The 15,094-nt window shown below is 49.2% G+C and overlaps 1 protein-coding gene across 1 annotated transcript in view; it reads right to left on the bottom strand.

Annotated features, from left to right (window-relative positions):
* BCL11A (B-cell CLL/lymphoma 11A (zinc finger protein)) overlaps positions 1-15,094 on the bottom strand; it is a 73,888-nt gene that overhangs the window by 8,445 nt on the left and 50,349 nt on the right. Inside the window, exon 3 of the mRNA XM_009319636.1 lies at positions 5-1,119. Within this exon, the coding sequence (XP_009317911.1) occupies positions 5-1,119 (1,115 nt within the window). The remainder of the gene's footprint in view (positions 1-4; positions 1,120-15,094) is intronic.

The raw sequence follows: 15,094 nt of genomic DNA, 5'->3' as shown, positions 1-15,094 counted from the left end.
GGCCCCCCTCGCCGGCCCGGGGGTTGTGCTCATGGTGGCGGGCCGCCTCCAGGCTCATCCCGAAGCCGTAGTCCGGCCTGTCGCTCTCGTTCAAGTCCTCCTCCTCTTCCTCCTCCTCCTCCTCCTCCTCCTCCTCCTCTTCCTCCTCTTCCTCGTCCCCGTTCTCGGGGATCATGTTGGGGTCGTTCTCGCTCTTGAACTTGGCCACCACGGACTTGAGGGCGCTGCTGGCGCTGCCCACCAGGTCGCTGGTGCCTGGCTCGGGGGAGCTGGCGGTGGAGAGCCCGTCGTCCGACTTCACCGTCATGGGGGAGGACTTGTGCATGTGGGTCTTCATGTGGCGCTTCAGCTTGCTGGCCTGCGTGCAGGCGTGGTCGCAGAGGTTGCACTTGTAGGGCTTCTCCCCGGTGTGGCTCCGGCGGTGGACCACCAGGTTGCTCTGAAACTTGAAGGTCTTCCCGCAGAACTCGCAGGACTTGGACTTCATGGGCGGCTGGGAGGGAGGAGGAGCGGACTGCAGAGGAGGAAGGGGTGGCGTGGCCAGGAACGGGGGCTTGCTGCCGGGCTGGAAGGGCTGCAGCAACCTTTGCATAGGGCTGGGCCGGCTCGGGGACAAGGGCGGGCTGGAGGTGTTGCCGGCCAGCTCCCGCAGCCTCCGGGAGAAATCCATAGCGGGGGGCTCCATCGCCATGGGGTTCAGTCGCAGCACCCTGTCAAAGGCACTAGGGTGATGGGTGGCCAGAGCCATTTCTTCCGCACCCAGGCGCTCAATGCGATGCGGATCCAAATGGTGCCTCGGGGGAGGGCTAAAGAGGGGCGGCGTGGGTGGGAAACGCCCTTCTCCCAGCCCCGATGCCTCCCTCGAGACCGAGCCGGGTATTCTGAGCAGGTTAAAAGGGTTATTGTCTGCAATGTGAATCCCGTGGAGAGGTGGCTGGGAAGGGCACTCTGCACCTAGTCCTGTTGGGATACCAACCCGTGGCGTCAGGGGGCTGCCGTGCTCGCTTTCTAGGTAGATCCGTAAGCCGTGCGTGTTCTGTGCGTGCTGCAAGAGGAACCAGGCGCTGTTGAAAGGCTGTTTACAAGTCGTACACGTGTAGCTGCTGGGCTCGTCTTTACCTGCAAGATAACACAACAAGCAGCGTCAATCTCCGGCCGCCCACTGGTGGGCAAGAGCTCGCCTCCCCGCCTAAGCTCCTCTCCTCCGGGACGCTCAGCTGGGAGCTGGAAAAGGGACGTCCCAGCTCAGGCGCAGGCAGGGGAAGGGGGACGGGAGGAGGCGAGGGGTGCGATGGGGAGGTCCAAACCCACCCGAAACGCGCCCACCTCCTCCCGCCATCCCCAGTCCTGGGTTCAAAACCGAACCCTGGCAGGTAACCGCAGCAAAACAAGCTATAAAAAAAAGACAGATGATTAAGTCAATTGATGCCAGCTACGACTCGGCAGACTTGATGCTGTAAGAGGCTGCTAACATATAAATTGGGGAGAAAATAAATAGATAGATAGATAGTTAGATAGATAGATAGATAGATATAAAATAAATAAATCCCCTTCTGAAAAGCACTCCAGAAAACCACGTACATCGGTTCAAAGCAGCAACCCAAAGCATCACAACTGCTAGCAAGCTGGGCAACACCACATTATTAGCCTTCTCCTTATTTTGAGAGACTAACAATGTGTACAAAATTAGGCAGCATCTCGTGCTCCTTAGCAGAGATTCGACTCTGGGGCCAAAAAAAAAAAAAAAAAAAGAAAATGAAATAAAATAGTGTGCGGGACAGGGAGAGGGGAAGGCAGAGAGAGCAGCAGCTCCGCCAGAGAAATAGCTGGAGGGTGGCCAGGAGGCCTGGCCGAGCGCCCTGCCGGAGCCGCATTATTTCTCTTGCACTGAAAAGAAGCTGAGGATGGTAAATGCCACTTTGGCAAGTAGCGAGCTAACTCTATTTCATGATAATTTATTTTTGGAGATAACACGGACATTATAAAAGAGCAACCAACTAATAAATAACTAAACAAAAAGCCGGCTAATAATGACAGCAGAAAGCAGCCCCTTCTAATATACGGCAAAACAAGGGGGATGAATAACTTTTTGAGGGCTGCCCATGAGGAAGGAGTGGCGTGACATATGGCGAAGGTGAGTGCGCTTTTATTGATTACTGTAATTTTGCGAATAATTCACTTCCACCCCCCTATGGATGTTTTTTACTAAATGCTGGTAAACTGAAACCGGAGCTAAGAGGAGGATAAAAATTCATTTCCAGCCCTGCCCAGCAGTTCTCATAGAGCTGCTGCTGTTTAGTGGTATTTGAAACAAAAAAACACGCTCTTGAGGCCTGAGTAAACCACAGGAGCCCTCCAAAGACATCGGTGCTTGGGGTGGTACCTGCCCGCACCACGTACCCCTGCCCTGACCCGACATCTACGTCACGAGGCATCTGCTCCACAGGCACCACTCCTGGGTAAACCTCTTTACGTGCTGCACTGAGAGCTGCCCCCATTAGGTTTCCCCTGTTTGCCTGATATGAAGGAAAGGAAAAGAAAAAAGAAATTAGGCAGATTTGGAAAGAAAACATCGCTTTTTCTGCGCCCATCTTGTTTCCCATCTCACTTGGGAGGAGGGGAAAAAAAGCTTCGTGTGGGCATTTTTGTTCTCCGGCGAGCTGAACGATGATTTGGGGATACGAGAGGCAGGCAGCCCGCAGCGCCGGCTGTAGCGCCCCGTCACAGCTTTCCTCCCTGCCTCCCAGCTCTGTGGTTATTCTACGTTTGGCCTGACAAGCTGAATCAGGCGAGTACAAAGAGACTCGACCGTCTACAGCAGGCATTTAACACTTTAATCACTTTAAAAGCCCTCGGAATAATAGTTAACATTTCATCCTGAAGCCGGTGTCGGAATAAAATGCATTGCGGTGTTTAGTATGTGCCAGGCATGCGAGCGCAGATAAATACTTAAATCTGCTGAAATTAGAGGGAAATTCAATTGGACTTTCACATTCCTATGCTCATTTGTGAGCTAGGGAAAAAAATCTTAAATAGGGAGATTTCATCTTGCTTCGCCGTAATGAAGTGGAAGTTTTTAACACCACGGTAGGAGCTAACAATGTAACGCTACCTCACCTCTCTACCTTATAGATCAGGTCAGAGAAAATAGCATTTTATCTTATAATGAGGATACAACATCGAGCGTTCGCTACCACATTTTAGTATTCCCATCAACTAGATATTCTAGATCATAAGGGCAGCTTGTGTAATCATAATGTCAATGAGAAGGGCTGTTACGACTGAGACTAAAGATTACATGGAAAAAGCTGCTTTGAAACTGGTAATTATTACCAGTCCACTAATAGCAAATGATGCATTACAGTTTCACCGTATAATCTGTATTTCACTCAGCTCCTGCCAGTACAGCCTTATTATATTACAGCACTCACAAATTCTAAATTCCTAAACTACAGTCATCAATAAATGTGTTACTTGCCATAATTTGCAAAATTACTTTGTTCATAACATCTTCGACTGTTATAAAGACTGGAATTGATTTCCTGCATGGCAAAATTAGGGCTACATTGATTTAGTGGAGTGTAAAATGTAATATTATTCTTCATTTGTTTGCCTGAAAAACAAGTTTTCAATTCACTGTCCGCATTTGGTAATCAAGATAATCATTTAAATTTAAAATCATGTTTATGTACAAAACTTCCCGAAACAACCCACCATTTTCAAGGGAGCAACATAAAACCAGGCAGTAAAATAAAGCAGCGAAACAGTTAAAATCCACCAGCTATTTGCCTCCACCTCCTGCTTTGAAGAGACATGATTTCTAATTTGTCTATTAGTGCTTGATTAATTATGAAGGCTATTGACTGACCATATCACCACCTAGAGATACGTTCCAGTCTGATGCAGCCTTGCCAAACTGCAAGAATTACGGCGCTAATCCACGCGTTGCCCGCCAGCGGCGAGACGGGTCCTTAGACCGCCCCGGCAACCCCTGGTTTTGGAAGGGACCCGCCTTTCCTTCCTCCCGTCCCACCACCATGCTTTTTGGTACAGTGTTCGGGTCCCCCCAAAAGCCGGATGGGATTGTAGGACCCGAAGGCTGTGGATCCACTGATGTCTCCTAGCTATGGGCCAGCCTCTACGTCCACACGGGCTTCCCAGCTAAAGCATCCGGGCAAGACCACGGACAAGCGAGGAAAGCACAGCAGGGAGATGCAGTAGCCGGTGCTGGCCAAGGACAGAGCCGGAGAAGGTCCCACGGGGCTCTTGGTGCCTCATCATCCACCGGGGCAACGTGATGGGACATGTTATCCAAAGCAGAGTTGCGACGCCATCGGAGCTTTCGGCCAATTTCCAAGAGGCTGGCGGGAATCCCTCAGATCGAAATGTGAAGAGGGTCACTTCTGAACCAGCCCTCCTCGGCCACCGGCAGCGGGGCTGGAGCCCGTGTCCTCGGCTGCTTCGCATCAAGGAATTTAAGGGCGAAAGGGCCTACCAGCTCTTACTCTCTGACCTTTCCTGCATTACATGTCGCTCAGTTGTCCTGTGCCATGGCCAACACGATGTCTTTGAGTAAAAGTGTAACCTCCTCCAGCCCCGCGAACAGTTTTTAGGGCAAAGCATGAAATCCCAGTGAAAACCATTCAAACCAGCTCAGAAGACAAGACGAGCACCCACTGCCTGCCACCACAGTCGGTTCCCACAGCTAACCACACTCACAGATGGGTACTGGGGTCCACCCGAATTTCTCTGGCTCCAGCCTCTACCCGTTCTCTTCTTCTGTTGAGGTTTTTTTTGGCCGACACACTGAAAAGCCCCTTAGTAGGCAATGTGCCCCCCCCCGCACACCAAGGGTACTTGTGCACCATGAAATCAAGGCACGCTTCAAGATACAGTTATTTTTTCATCCTGAAGCCACCCCTCCATCCTCCTCCACTACACAAGGACCAGCCTAGCCCTTCTCAGCCCAGCATCATGCTGGGAAGGAGTTGGTTTTCCACTAAGGCTCCTGCCGAGCTGCTGCCTTCTGGGGTACCGCACCCTGGATCTGTACGCACAGCCCCGATTCCCCTCTTCTAGCCAGGCACCACGGCAGGTTGTACCCAACCGTGCTCTCAACACACCCCACTCGACAGTCTTTCCAAACCACCCCATAAACCCATCCCTGTTGCTCTTCATCCATCCACCCGCCTCTGCTTTATTCACGCTAATCAGTCGTAATTGCATATTCTTTTCTAAACCACCAACGAAATGCTACCCACCACTGCGGCTCCCAGGAGCCCCTGCTGACCTCTCCCATCCACCGAAGCTTCTCCAGCTAAGCCCCCGCATTCCCAAATCTGTTGGCCGGCTCTTAATCGCCCGTGGTAGCGATACCGCCCAGTGCTCGATCTTCCTACACACAATGTCACGCAGCACCGCATCCAACGCCTTGCAGAGTCTATTTCATCTACATTTATCAACCAAAGTTGTCATCTGGAAGAATGAAATCAGGTTTATTTGACAAGATCTATATTCCATAAATATAAGGTGAGTGGCATGAATTTCTATCCTTTAATTCTTTATCAATTGAATCTTACATCATCTCTTCAATTATTTTGCCCCGAAGAGATAAGCAAAGTGTTGCCAACTCTCCCACCGTTACCCCGACCAGCTCTTGACAGCATCTTCCCAGTCCGTAAGCTTTATTAAAAACCAGCATCGCATGACAACTCTTTAGGGATTCTTGGGTGCAAGTTGTCAGGGCCTTTTCATTTAAAAATATTTATCTCCATTGGACCTTGTATAACATTCTCCTTGGCTACTAATGAGCTAGAAAAACCGTCATCACCCGCCTATGATACAGAAACATAACACTGCTGCTTTCCAGGTCTACAGCAGAAATATTTATTAGAAATTTCTACCTTACTGCTTCTTCCATCCATCACTTCTAGGGTTTCTCTTTTGTCTAGGACCCTGAGAAGCTCTCCTCCTCTCTCCATCCGTGCCAAGCACGAGGCTTCCTCAGCACCTTCAGCTCCCCTGACCAGTTCTCTACCCATCACGGTTTCTCACTGTGATTGATTGCTATCTATTTTCCATTTTTTTAATTGTCATATATTGATTTTTTTAATATCTAATTGCTGTTCTCATCTCACCACTGAAGCGGGTGAAGTGGGTTTTGGATTTGGGCCAAAGTTGCCCTCTCCTTCCTGGACAGCTCATCAACTCTTTACAAATAGCTTCCAATTACCATTTGCATTTTTGCCTGTGCATTTTTCCTCCCACTCAATCTTACTGCTCATTTTCTCCGTATTTGGGAAACTACCCCTTTAAGAGAATTACACGGGGATACCATATACCAAATACAAACGTGGGGCCAATATGAAACCTGACTGGTCTCACCCAGTGAAGACTCACCCACCGTTACGTATTTATTCCTTTTCGACATTCTGGCCAGCAAAGGACTAGTGACGGGGCACAGCATTTCACTACAGCACAAATGTTTCGTGTTTCTCAAGTTATTGGCTCCCGCCGAAAAAAAAAGCAGCAGAACAGCTCTTGCCTGCCGTGCCCCCAAAAGAAGCGATTTAACCAGTGACACACGAGTGACAGATTTAGCTTCTGATCCGAAAAATATTAACAAATGAGTGCCTTAAAGGTATTGGGAGTGCCTTTAAGGGCAGTTGGCACAATTACTCAGTAAAATATGAAGAGATGGCTGCTTTCAGCATGAAGGGGCTTTTTTTATATTAGAAAAAAAGCTGGTTCTTCTGTACTGTGCTCACAGATACACCCGGCGCGCTCAAAGTCCGAGTCGAAGCAAGCCAACATCTCCAGGCACAATATAGCTGGCTCCGAGCAAGACCCACAGCCATGTCCGCAGCCTCCAGCAGCAAAGCCAGACAAGATGCTGGGGAGAAGACCAGCTGGGAGGAGAAGCTGTCAGCTAGATGCCACTGCTGGGAGGCGGGGGGGCGGGGGGGAAGGATTTCTGGAGCTAGGCATGCAAGTTCAGGCATTGCCAAGTGAGTAATGGAATAATCTGCATGTGTGTGCCAATGTGCTTTGGAAGAGCTTCCTTCGTTTCTCAAAAGTCAGGGCTGGATCCAGGAAAGCTGCTCGCCGGACACACCAGCGCTTTACGGAAGAGCAACACTGAAACACCACGTGCAGCATCCTCTCAGTGCCCCTATCCGAAACAGGCAGCCCGTAGCGCAAGACGTTGTTCGGGAAGGACCACCAGATTAAGGAGCGAGACATTAATATAACGTGTGTTTTACCGCAGGGCATCGTATGGGCTGCCCACAAACACGCGGTATTAGAGACACCCCAGTTTTCCCAGTGTTTTCACAAACAAAACGGCAGCATAAGCAGTGACTGCATACATGCCAATGGTGTTAGCAAGGATTTCATTCACAGCTGCAGATTTACTCCCTCGGAGAAATCCCCGTGCCAGAGAAATCTCTGAGCTGACCAGGATTTGGCCCTCGCTGCCCGGTCGGTCCAGCCCTTGTTCTCGGCAGCATCTCTCCGCAAGCCAGCACCACCAGCCTTGGTGGCTTAGCTCCTGTGTTCTCCTTCACCTTCCCCAAAAAACCCCGCACGTGTAAGCAAAGCCGAGGTGTCTTTTCCGGACCACCTGCCCCTACAGGGCACGCACATACCTTTTGCTATCAAACTGCAGAGAACAAAAGTTAAAAGCGACTCAAACACCTGCAACCTGCAGCAAGCACCCCCCTCTCTTCTGCTCGCCACCAAACACTTATCAGAGGAACAGCCTGAGCCAAACCCAGGAACTTCTTTATTCAGCCTTAATGTTAACTCACTGCTTGATTTTTGGACTGATAAATTTGGAGTTGTTATGGTATTTAAAGGGGGGAAGAAAAAAAATTGAGTTAATTGTTACCACTTGTACTTGCTTCAGTTCTTCTCCATCTGGCTTGTCAAATATCTCTTTTTTTCCCTCTCTCTCTCTTTTGGAAATCCGTACTGTTGAAATTCCTTTCAATTGAAAACTAGAGAAGCGAAACGGTTGGGACACAGGAAGCGTCGCAGGGCCGGGAGATAAGTGGGTCCACTCCACGCCTGCAGCAGCCCACTTCTCCCTTGGTAAGAAATAGCTGCGCTGTCATGACTCACCTTTTCCTGGTAGTCGGTAGCATCAGTTTAGATGGTAAACTGTAACTTTCCAAACAAAATTTTTCCTTCTTGCACTAATTCTTCCTCCCGATTCTCCGGATTGCAAAAGGCGCGTTATTAGCCTGGTCCGTCATTAACCAGTCACAAGTAGCTGTTAGCACTGTTAGCATCGGCATTGTCACTGTTGTTGTCATAATAATTATAATAATAATAAATAACAAGCAGTAGCTACATTTATGTACAACAGCGTACTTTCTCTCTAATCTTTTCTCTTTATCACTAGATGAACCGGATTCAGAAACGCTGAAAAAGGAAAATGTCCCCGAAACTCTCTAGGAAGCGATGTAGCATTGCTTGTGAAACAAGAAGCACCATTGCTGTTGTGCATTTGAAGAACAAAATTCTGCCAATCAAGTCCACGTTGTTTATGAACAGGCCTGATGGCGGGTCCTGAGACTGGCGTAGTTGTGAAAATGTCAAAAATCTAGAAGATGTTTTGCTTTGTGGAACCCTCGGCACCCCGTTTGCCATCTTTACCAGCCTCTCCTTATCTACGACTTATTGATAAAAGACTTACTGATATTCCTGAAAATAATTCTTTTTCCCGCAAATTCAAACTCCCTGAAATCAGCTAAATAAAACTGGCCAAATATTTTCTAAACCGAGTATCAATAATGCCGTTTTTTCGTTACATCTCCTTTTAAAAGCCTCTCTTTTGAAGAAGAACCAGGCCAAAACGCTAACGCCATGACCCAAACTTCAAAAAGAAACCCAAGCGACAGCAATAATAAAAACAAAGGTACAGCTGGCACTGCCTTGCCATTCAAAGATTTAGGCTGGAGTTAGGAACTCCATGAATTCACCTTTTTCTCCCAAAGCCAAATTTTCATTGGGTTTTGCAGCACTGCTCAGGTTTCCACAAAACCGAAGTTTTTTGGGCCTGAGGAAAGAGCGAGTGGGAAGGGATGGAATCAGGGAGGCCAGTTCCTCCCTGCAGAAGAGCAACGTGCAGCATCCTCGGCGGGGGACGCAGGCGGGAGTGGGGAGGGCTCCATCCACAGCCCGGCAGCCACACTCCTCGTAACCCTGGGGAAGACCTGGCCCTTGCAGGAGAAGCGCGAACTTCATGGATGACCGTTTCGGTTGTAGCCTTAACATATTTTGTGTATTTACTCGTTCTTCTAAGCAGAACCGAACCCGTAACACCTAGTTTCCCCGCAAAAAAAATATTCTGTTAACGACAAGCAAAAAAATGCATGGTTTGCCGGAGCCTCGGTGGGGAGGCGCGGGGTGCTGGGGTCCCGCCGGAGCACGCCAGCGCTGCCAGGCATACCAGCCTGACCTCAACGTCTGTCGCCATTTTCAAGGCGATTACGATTTGGCCACCAAAAAAACCTGCTTCGAGCTCCAACTTGGCAAGTAAGGTATCAGGCTGCGACTGATTTTGTGCTTTTTTAAAACTTAAGGGGGGTGGAAATCTGTCGCGTCTTGATTAGCAAGGAACAGAAGAAACCTGCCGTCGGAAAATAACGCTGTGCTTGAAATTCAGCTTTGAATGAAGTTTTTAAAAGAAACCCCTCAAGCAAAGAAGAGCTGATCACGCACACGTATGCACCCTATGCAGTAACGCTACGGGGACGGAGAAATACAGGCGATGCAGACTGCAGCATCACATAGGTAGTAGCTCCATTAACTTCAAACACCGGCGGCGGGACCTAAAGGGTGAACTACGCAGTGCTGTCAGCCCCGTAGGAGGAACTCCTCACTGATACCATCTCGTTCCTCTAAAAATATCATTAGCGAAGCAACCAACAACCGGCCTCCCCCCCCCGCCTCTCCCGGACTGCCTCTCCCCAGCGCAGGCACGGGGATTGTAAATGACTGGACTCAAACAGGAGTGACATCGGTGGGATGACACCTGCTGAATCAGCTCCTCTGGACCTACCTGGCAGCAGGTGTGTCCCCTGCTGGAAGGTCCACCTGGGCTGTGACCCACCAAGGACCAAGCCTCATCTAAGCCCTACCCCGAGAAGAGCTTCAAAGCCCTTTCAAAGCCTAACCCGACTATCCAGCAAACGATACCTTGCTCCAACAGTCCGTAATTATGCATTTACCCAGCGGCTGCTGGGGACAATCAAGTCAATAATTCACTTTTTAAATGCAGTGTTGTAATTATACAGCTACAGAGAGCTTCCAAATCATTTTATTCACTCTCATACACCCATGCGATGAAATGTTTCTTTTCTACTGTTTTCTCCCTGGCCGGCGGCATCTGAAGAAAAGGCAGAGCGCACTTCAAAAAGTTCCTTGCAAAGGAAAGAAAGGAGATGCTCTAGCATGACATCTCAGCTCATCCCTGCCGGTGTGGGGAGAGACGCGGCACAAGACTCCCAGGCCCTGGCAGATGCCGGCGGTGGGATGTTTCTCCTGGTTTGTATCGCATCGCTCAGCCTTGCAGCCGGCACCCGGCACGGGTGAGCGTGCGTTGTGGACACTGCTCTGCAATGCACATCCTACACGAACATATCTCTTACGTAGAGAGACTCTCGGCCGCGACGCCAGGATGCTGCTTTCCTGAGAAGAGCCGCTAATGCTTGGTGACCCAATTAGCACTGCGGGACCTCGCTGGAGGATGCGGCAGCTCTACAGCACGGGGCACTCCTGGAGAGATCGACGCGCGCGCTGGCATTTTGAAACAGCTGTGAGCCCTCTCCCAGGGAGAAACAGGGGCTGGCGCCTTCCCACCACCGCTCACCGGCAGGCACGCTGCTGCCAGGGCACTGCCGGGCTGTCAAGTCTCCTCATCACCTATGGCTTTGCTTTATTTTTGCTGCATCTCACATATTAGCGTCTCTATTTGACGTGCCCAGCTCTGTAAAGCACATGCATTTAAACCATCGCCTTGCAGAGATGTGGTGGTCCCTGCCAGGCCCCCTGGGCCCTCCTCACTAGCCAGGCAGTGCCGAGGTCCCCTTCTCCATCCCACAGCACCCCTGCTCCCACCAGTGCCTCGGGCTGGGTGTCGGTGGAACCGAAAAGCCCCTGCCCTCAGCCAAGTGATGGGCTTGGGGACGTGCACAAACAGGGGCTCTCCTTCAGAGCCTTATTCCACCTTTTCCTTTCCAAAATGGATCCTCTTCAGACTCTCCTCTTCCCCAGCCTTCCCCTTTGGCTCGCTTTCCTCTCGCTTTCAAATTAATGATATTTAGCCAGCAGCAAACCATCCTGACAAAGTGGGTCAGGGGAACTGCAGGTCCCCCCAAATGACACCTCCGCCTGCAAATCATCTGCCAGGAAGGCAAAGGTTTATTCTGTCCCTGAGCAAGTTCAATGTCACCATGGAGTTGCAAGCACAGCAAGTGCTGAACCAGATCCTACGACATTTAGTTTCATAACTTGCACGAGCAAGTATTAGTAGAATCGATAATATATATATTTTCCCCTCCCTGCTTTGCAAATAGGACCAAAAGGTGTCGTAAAGTTGTCCGGTCTCCTCCGGTTTATTCTGTCTCCTCTCCATCGTTGAGATATCCTTGAAGTTGAAAATGATATAATACTCCGAATATCTGGAGTTTGGAGGATGTAAGACTTGCAAGAATTGCTACAGCTTTATTGCATTCTCGGGGCACAGAGAGTATTTACCGTACATACATCAAGTCAAGGAATGCAAAAAGGGCATACGAAAATTTGGCGCTTCAAGCTCAGGAGTTTAAATTCCCAGAAAGGCAGATAAAGAGTGGGTTTTCTTATTTATAGATTTGCAGATGAAATCCAACAAAACCAGCCTCCCCCCCCCAAAAAAAACCCCTCCCTCCTTTATGTCAGTAAGGCTGATTCAATTTCCAGGCTTGCAAGGTCTCCTCTCGCCGAGTATTACCCGACCCCAATAACACGCACTGTTCCAAGGTTAAGATCTGTTTCCTTACAATAATGCAGAAAGCTGTTGTTTCAGTCGCGGCTGCAGAATTCAGCTTTGAAGGACAGGTTAGTACCACACTACATTTAACTGGATTCAGTTCATCTGATTATACAGTGCCTTGCTTTCTGGAATATGTAATCATCTCTTTCTGATGACATTTTAAATATCCAACTAGACAAATAATTGCAGCAATAATTGATAGCTGAGTCAAGCTGGAAGATTATTGATTGGCACAGTACCCGCTGAAACAAATGTTCATCTTTCAAACATTACAGTGAGGATGCTTAAATCTAACTTTTGCTGATAAATGATAAAAATTTGATTTACTGATAAAATCACCGGAATAGAATATGCACTTCAGGATTTGATTACCTTGTGAAATTTTTCGAAGAAAAATTAGGCAGCGGGATTTATATTCTATTTCACATGAATAATTGCCAAGATATGGATAAGCTATTGAACATAAACACACGCGAAGTCTTAAAGAGTTGCTGATAAACTCTCTACCTTCCTGAATGGAATTTATCTGTTCCTAATCACTGCTTACTTGGGAGTTTATCCTGCTGCCTTCCCGAGGATGCCTCGCGTGGGTCTCATTACCAGTGACGGGAGTCACACGTCGGGAAAGATTCCCCCCCCCATCGTATTCCCAGCAGCTCGAAGCCCTCTGTTTAAATGTGCATATTCTTACTCCGCTGTGAATGCAGCCGAAATGAGGGTTTGATCTCATTTGCCATGGTGTAAATCAGGAGCGCCAGCGCCCAGATCTGCGGTGCTGCATAAAAGCAGCGGGAGGGAGGTCAAGATCAGGTGCACTTGCAAACTGCATTCGCTATCTTAAAGGGAGGGGGTTTAAAGCTGAAATAAAACCACTTTTCAGCTCTTATTACACAGGGGTCTGTTTAAACATGGGTTTCCTTCTAATTATGAAATTCCAGACCCCACAGCACTGCCTATATGTCAGGGGGAGAGAAAGGAAGAATTTCTGAAACTTAACTGATTAGAAAGCAGAGCGAGCGGCCGCGGCAGAGGATCGCATGCGGGGAAAGGCAAGCGATGAGCTGCCTAGTTAGGGCAGAGAGGCCGTCGCAAGGCAGAAGCCTGAAATTAAGGAAAAGCGCCGGAATATTTGAGCAGGGAACAAAGAGCATAAATTCCAGACTAAGAGATGAAAAATGCACTGAAACGTTTTGAAACGGAGCCATTAGGAGCTGATTGAGTCTCAGAGCTACTGTTAAAAATCAGCCGCTTGTTAGATGCGGCGATCAGCTGAGCCCTGACACTTAAGGCGTACAAGGGGGCTTGTCGAGCGGCTTCGCTCTAATTTAGAGATCCTCAGTTAATTAGAAAGCCCTCAGATTTTCTGCAAATGCGGGTCGCTATCGACAGCTCGTGGTTTTGATGCTTTCCGGGTGACAGTTGCCGGACTGACCTTCCCGGCGCTGGCAGGGCTGCCCAGACCCTCGCCGTGTTGGGGAATTCAATCACCGCCAGCAGCGCCGGCAGGAAGTTACAAGTAAGGTTACTCCGCTCCTACACGCCGTTTCCTCCTCTGAAACAAACCCTGATGAAATCTGCATTTGCTTAATGCTATAAATAGCTCCAGCTTTGAATTATTATTATTTTTTCCCCCCTGCCGAGTGGATGTCACAGCCAGCCCAGGACTTCGGGGTGGGGGTTTATCGAAGGCGGCGCCAGCAGAGGTTAGGAGAAGAGAATTGCTTTACAGGGGACAACCTGCTCGCGTTGAACCCACGGCCGCGATTGCGGGAGGGAAACCTCCCTTTGAGATGTTCGTTTCCCCGATACCTATGGCAGGCAGCGGTGGCTGCAGGGGATGGAGCCCCTGGCCGGGGGATGGCACTCCCTGAGCTTCCCCAAGCACCCAGCACGTCCCATCCCATGGGGACGCCTTTCCCAGCCGCAAGCAAGCTCTGGTGATGCTCTCCGAGTAGAAAGCACCGATAATACGTAATGCAGGGCAAATACTAACACAGGCAACCACTGAACAAAATGAGGCTTGTTTAGAAATGCAAGGAAACGAGTGGAAGTTACAGTGACAACCCAAAGGCACGATGACAGACCTGCAGTCACACAGGGAGTCGGTGGCAGACACTAGAAAATTAACTCTCAGGAACAGTCTAGCATTGGCAGGGAAATGAATGAGATGATCTAAGAGATATTTTCCACCTCTAATAGGATTTGATGATGATTTTGCATAGGCTTTTGTGCTAGCCTGGCTTTTGATAAAGGCATGGTGTCTCTTTTCAACCCACATGCAAGGGAGAGATTAATAAGTTGCAAACTCGGCCCACCTCGGCTATAAATGGTTCCTGTGCCTATAGGGGGAAAAAAAGCCAAGCTATGACTGAAAAAAACCCCAGTGAACCGAGTGCAGTTAGTGCTTTTACACCCGAATCTTCAGTTATTAAGAGGTTTAGAAAGGGGAGAAAAATCCTCCTCCGGCATACAAAAAAGCATCAATTTAGTAGCCAGACAGGGCAGCAATGCACAAACCGTGGCCAGTTTAGGAGCGCCGGCTTGAGACCTTTCCAGGGAGAGCCCCGCTGGGGGCTGGGGGACGCAAGGGGAGGTGAGATGGCTCCAGCACGTCTTGCAGGTCACTTGTCCCCCATGCAGGAGGGATAGATGCTCTCAGCATGCTCCCCCATGCTCTCGGCAGAGCCACTGGCAGGTGAGGACGGCACTCATTTGGGAAGACCAGGCGTGGAGACTTTTGCCCGCTCATGGCCTCGGATCGGCGGAAGATAAGACCAGAGGACTGGCCCCGGGGGATGGATGAAGATAGCACTGATGGTAAAGAACGAAATGGAAACAAGAGTTTTTAAGCGGACAAAACGGATTGTAGAGAATCCCATCTTTTAGCAAGATAAGCATTTTCTTAGAGGAAAATGCAATTAAATGTTGTAACTGCCAGCACTTAGATACCAGTAACAGATAGCAATAAAAAAACCCTGACCTCACCTGATTAAGTGAATAATCTTCTGCGCAGTCTACCTGGTCATATCATGATACCCTTTCTTGGGACAAATG

The sequence above is a fragment of the Pygoscelis adeliae genome, unplaced genomic scaffold (genome assembly GCF_000699105.1).
Source record: "Pygoscelis adeliae isolate BGI_AS28 unplaced genomic scaffold, ASM69910v1 Scaffold122, whole genome shotgun sequence".
In the NCBI taxonomy this organism is placed as follows: domain Eukaryota; kingdom Metazoa; phylum Chordata; class Aves; order Sphenisciformes; family Spheniscidae; genus Pygoscelis; species Pygoscelis adeliae.
The sequence above is the reverse complement of the archived record's forward strand: the minus strand, read 5'-3'. Positions and strand labels throughout refer to the sequence as shown.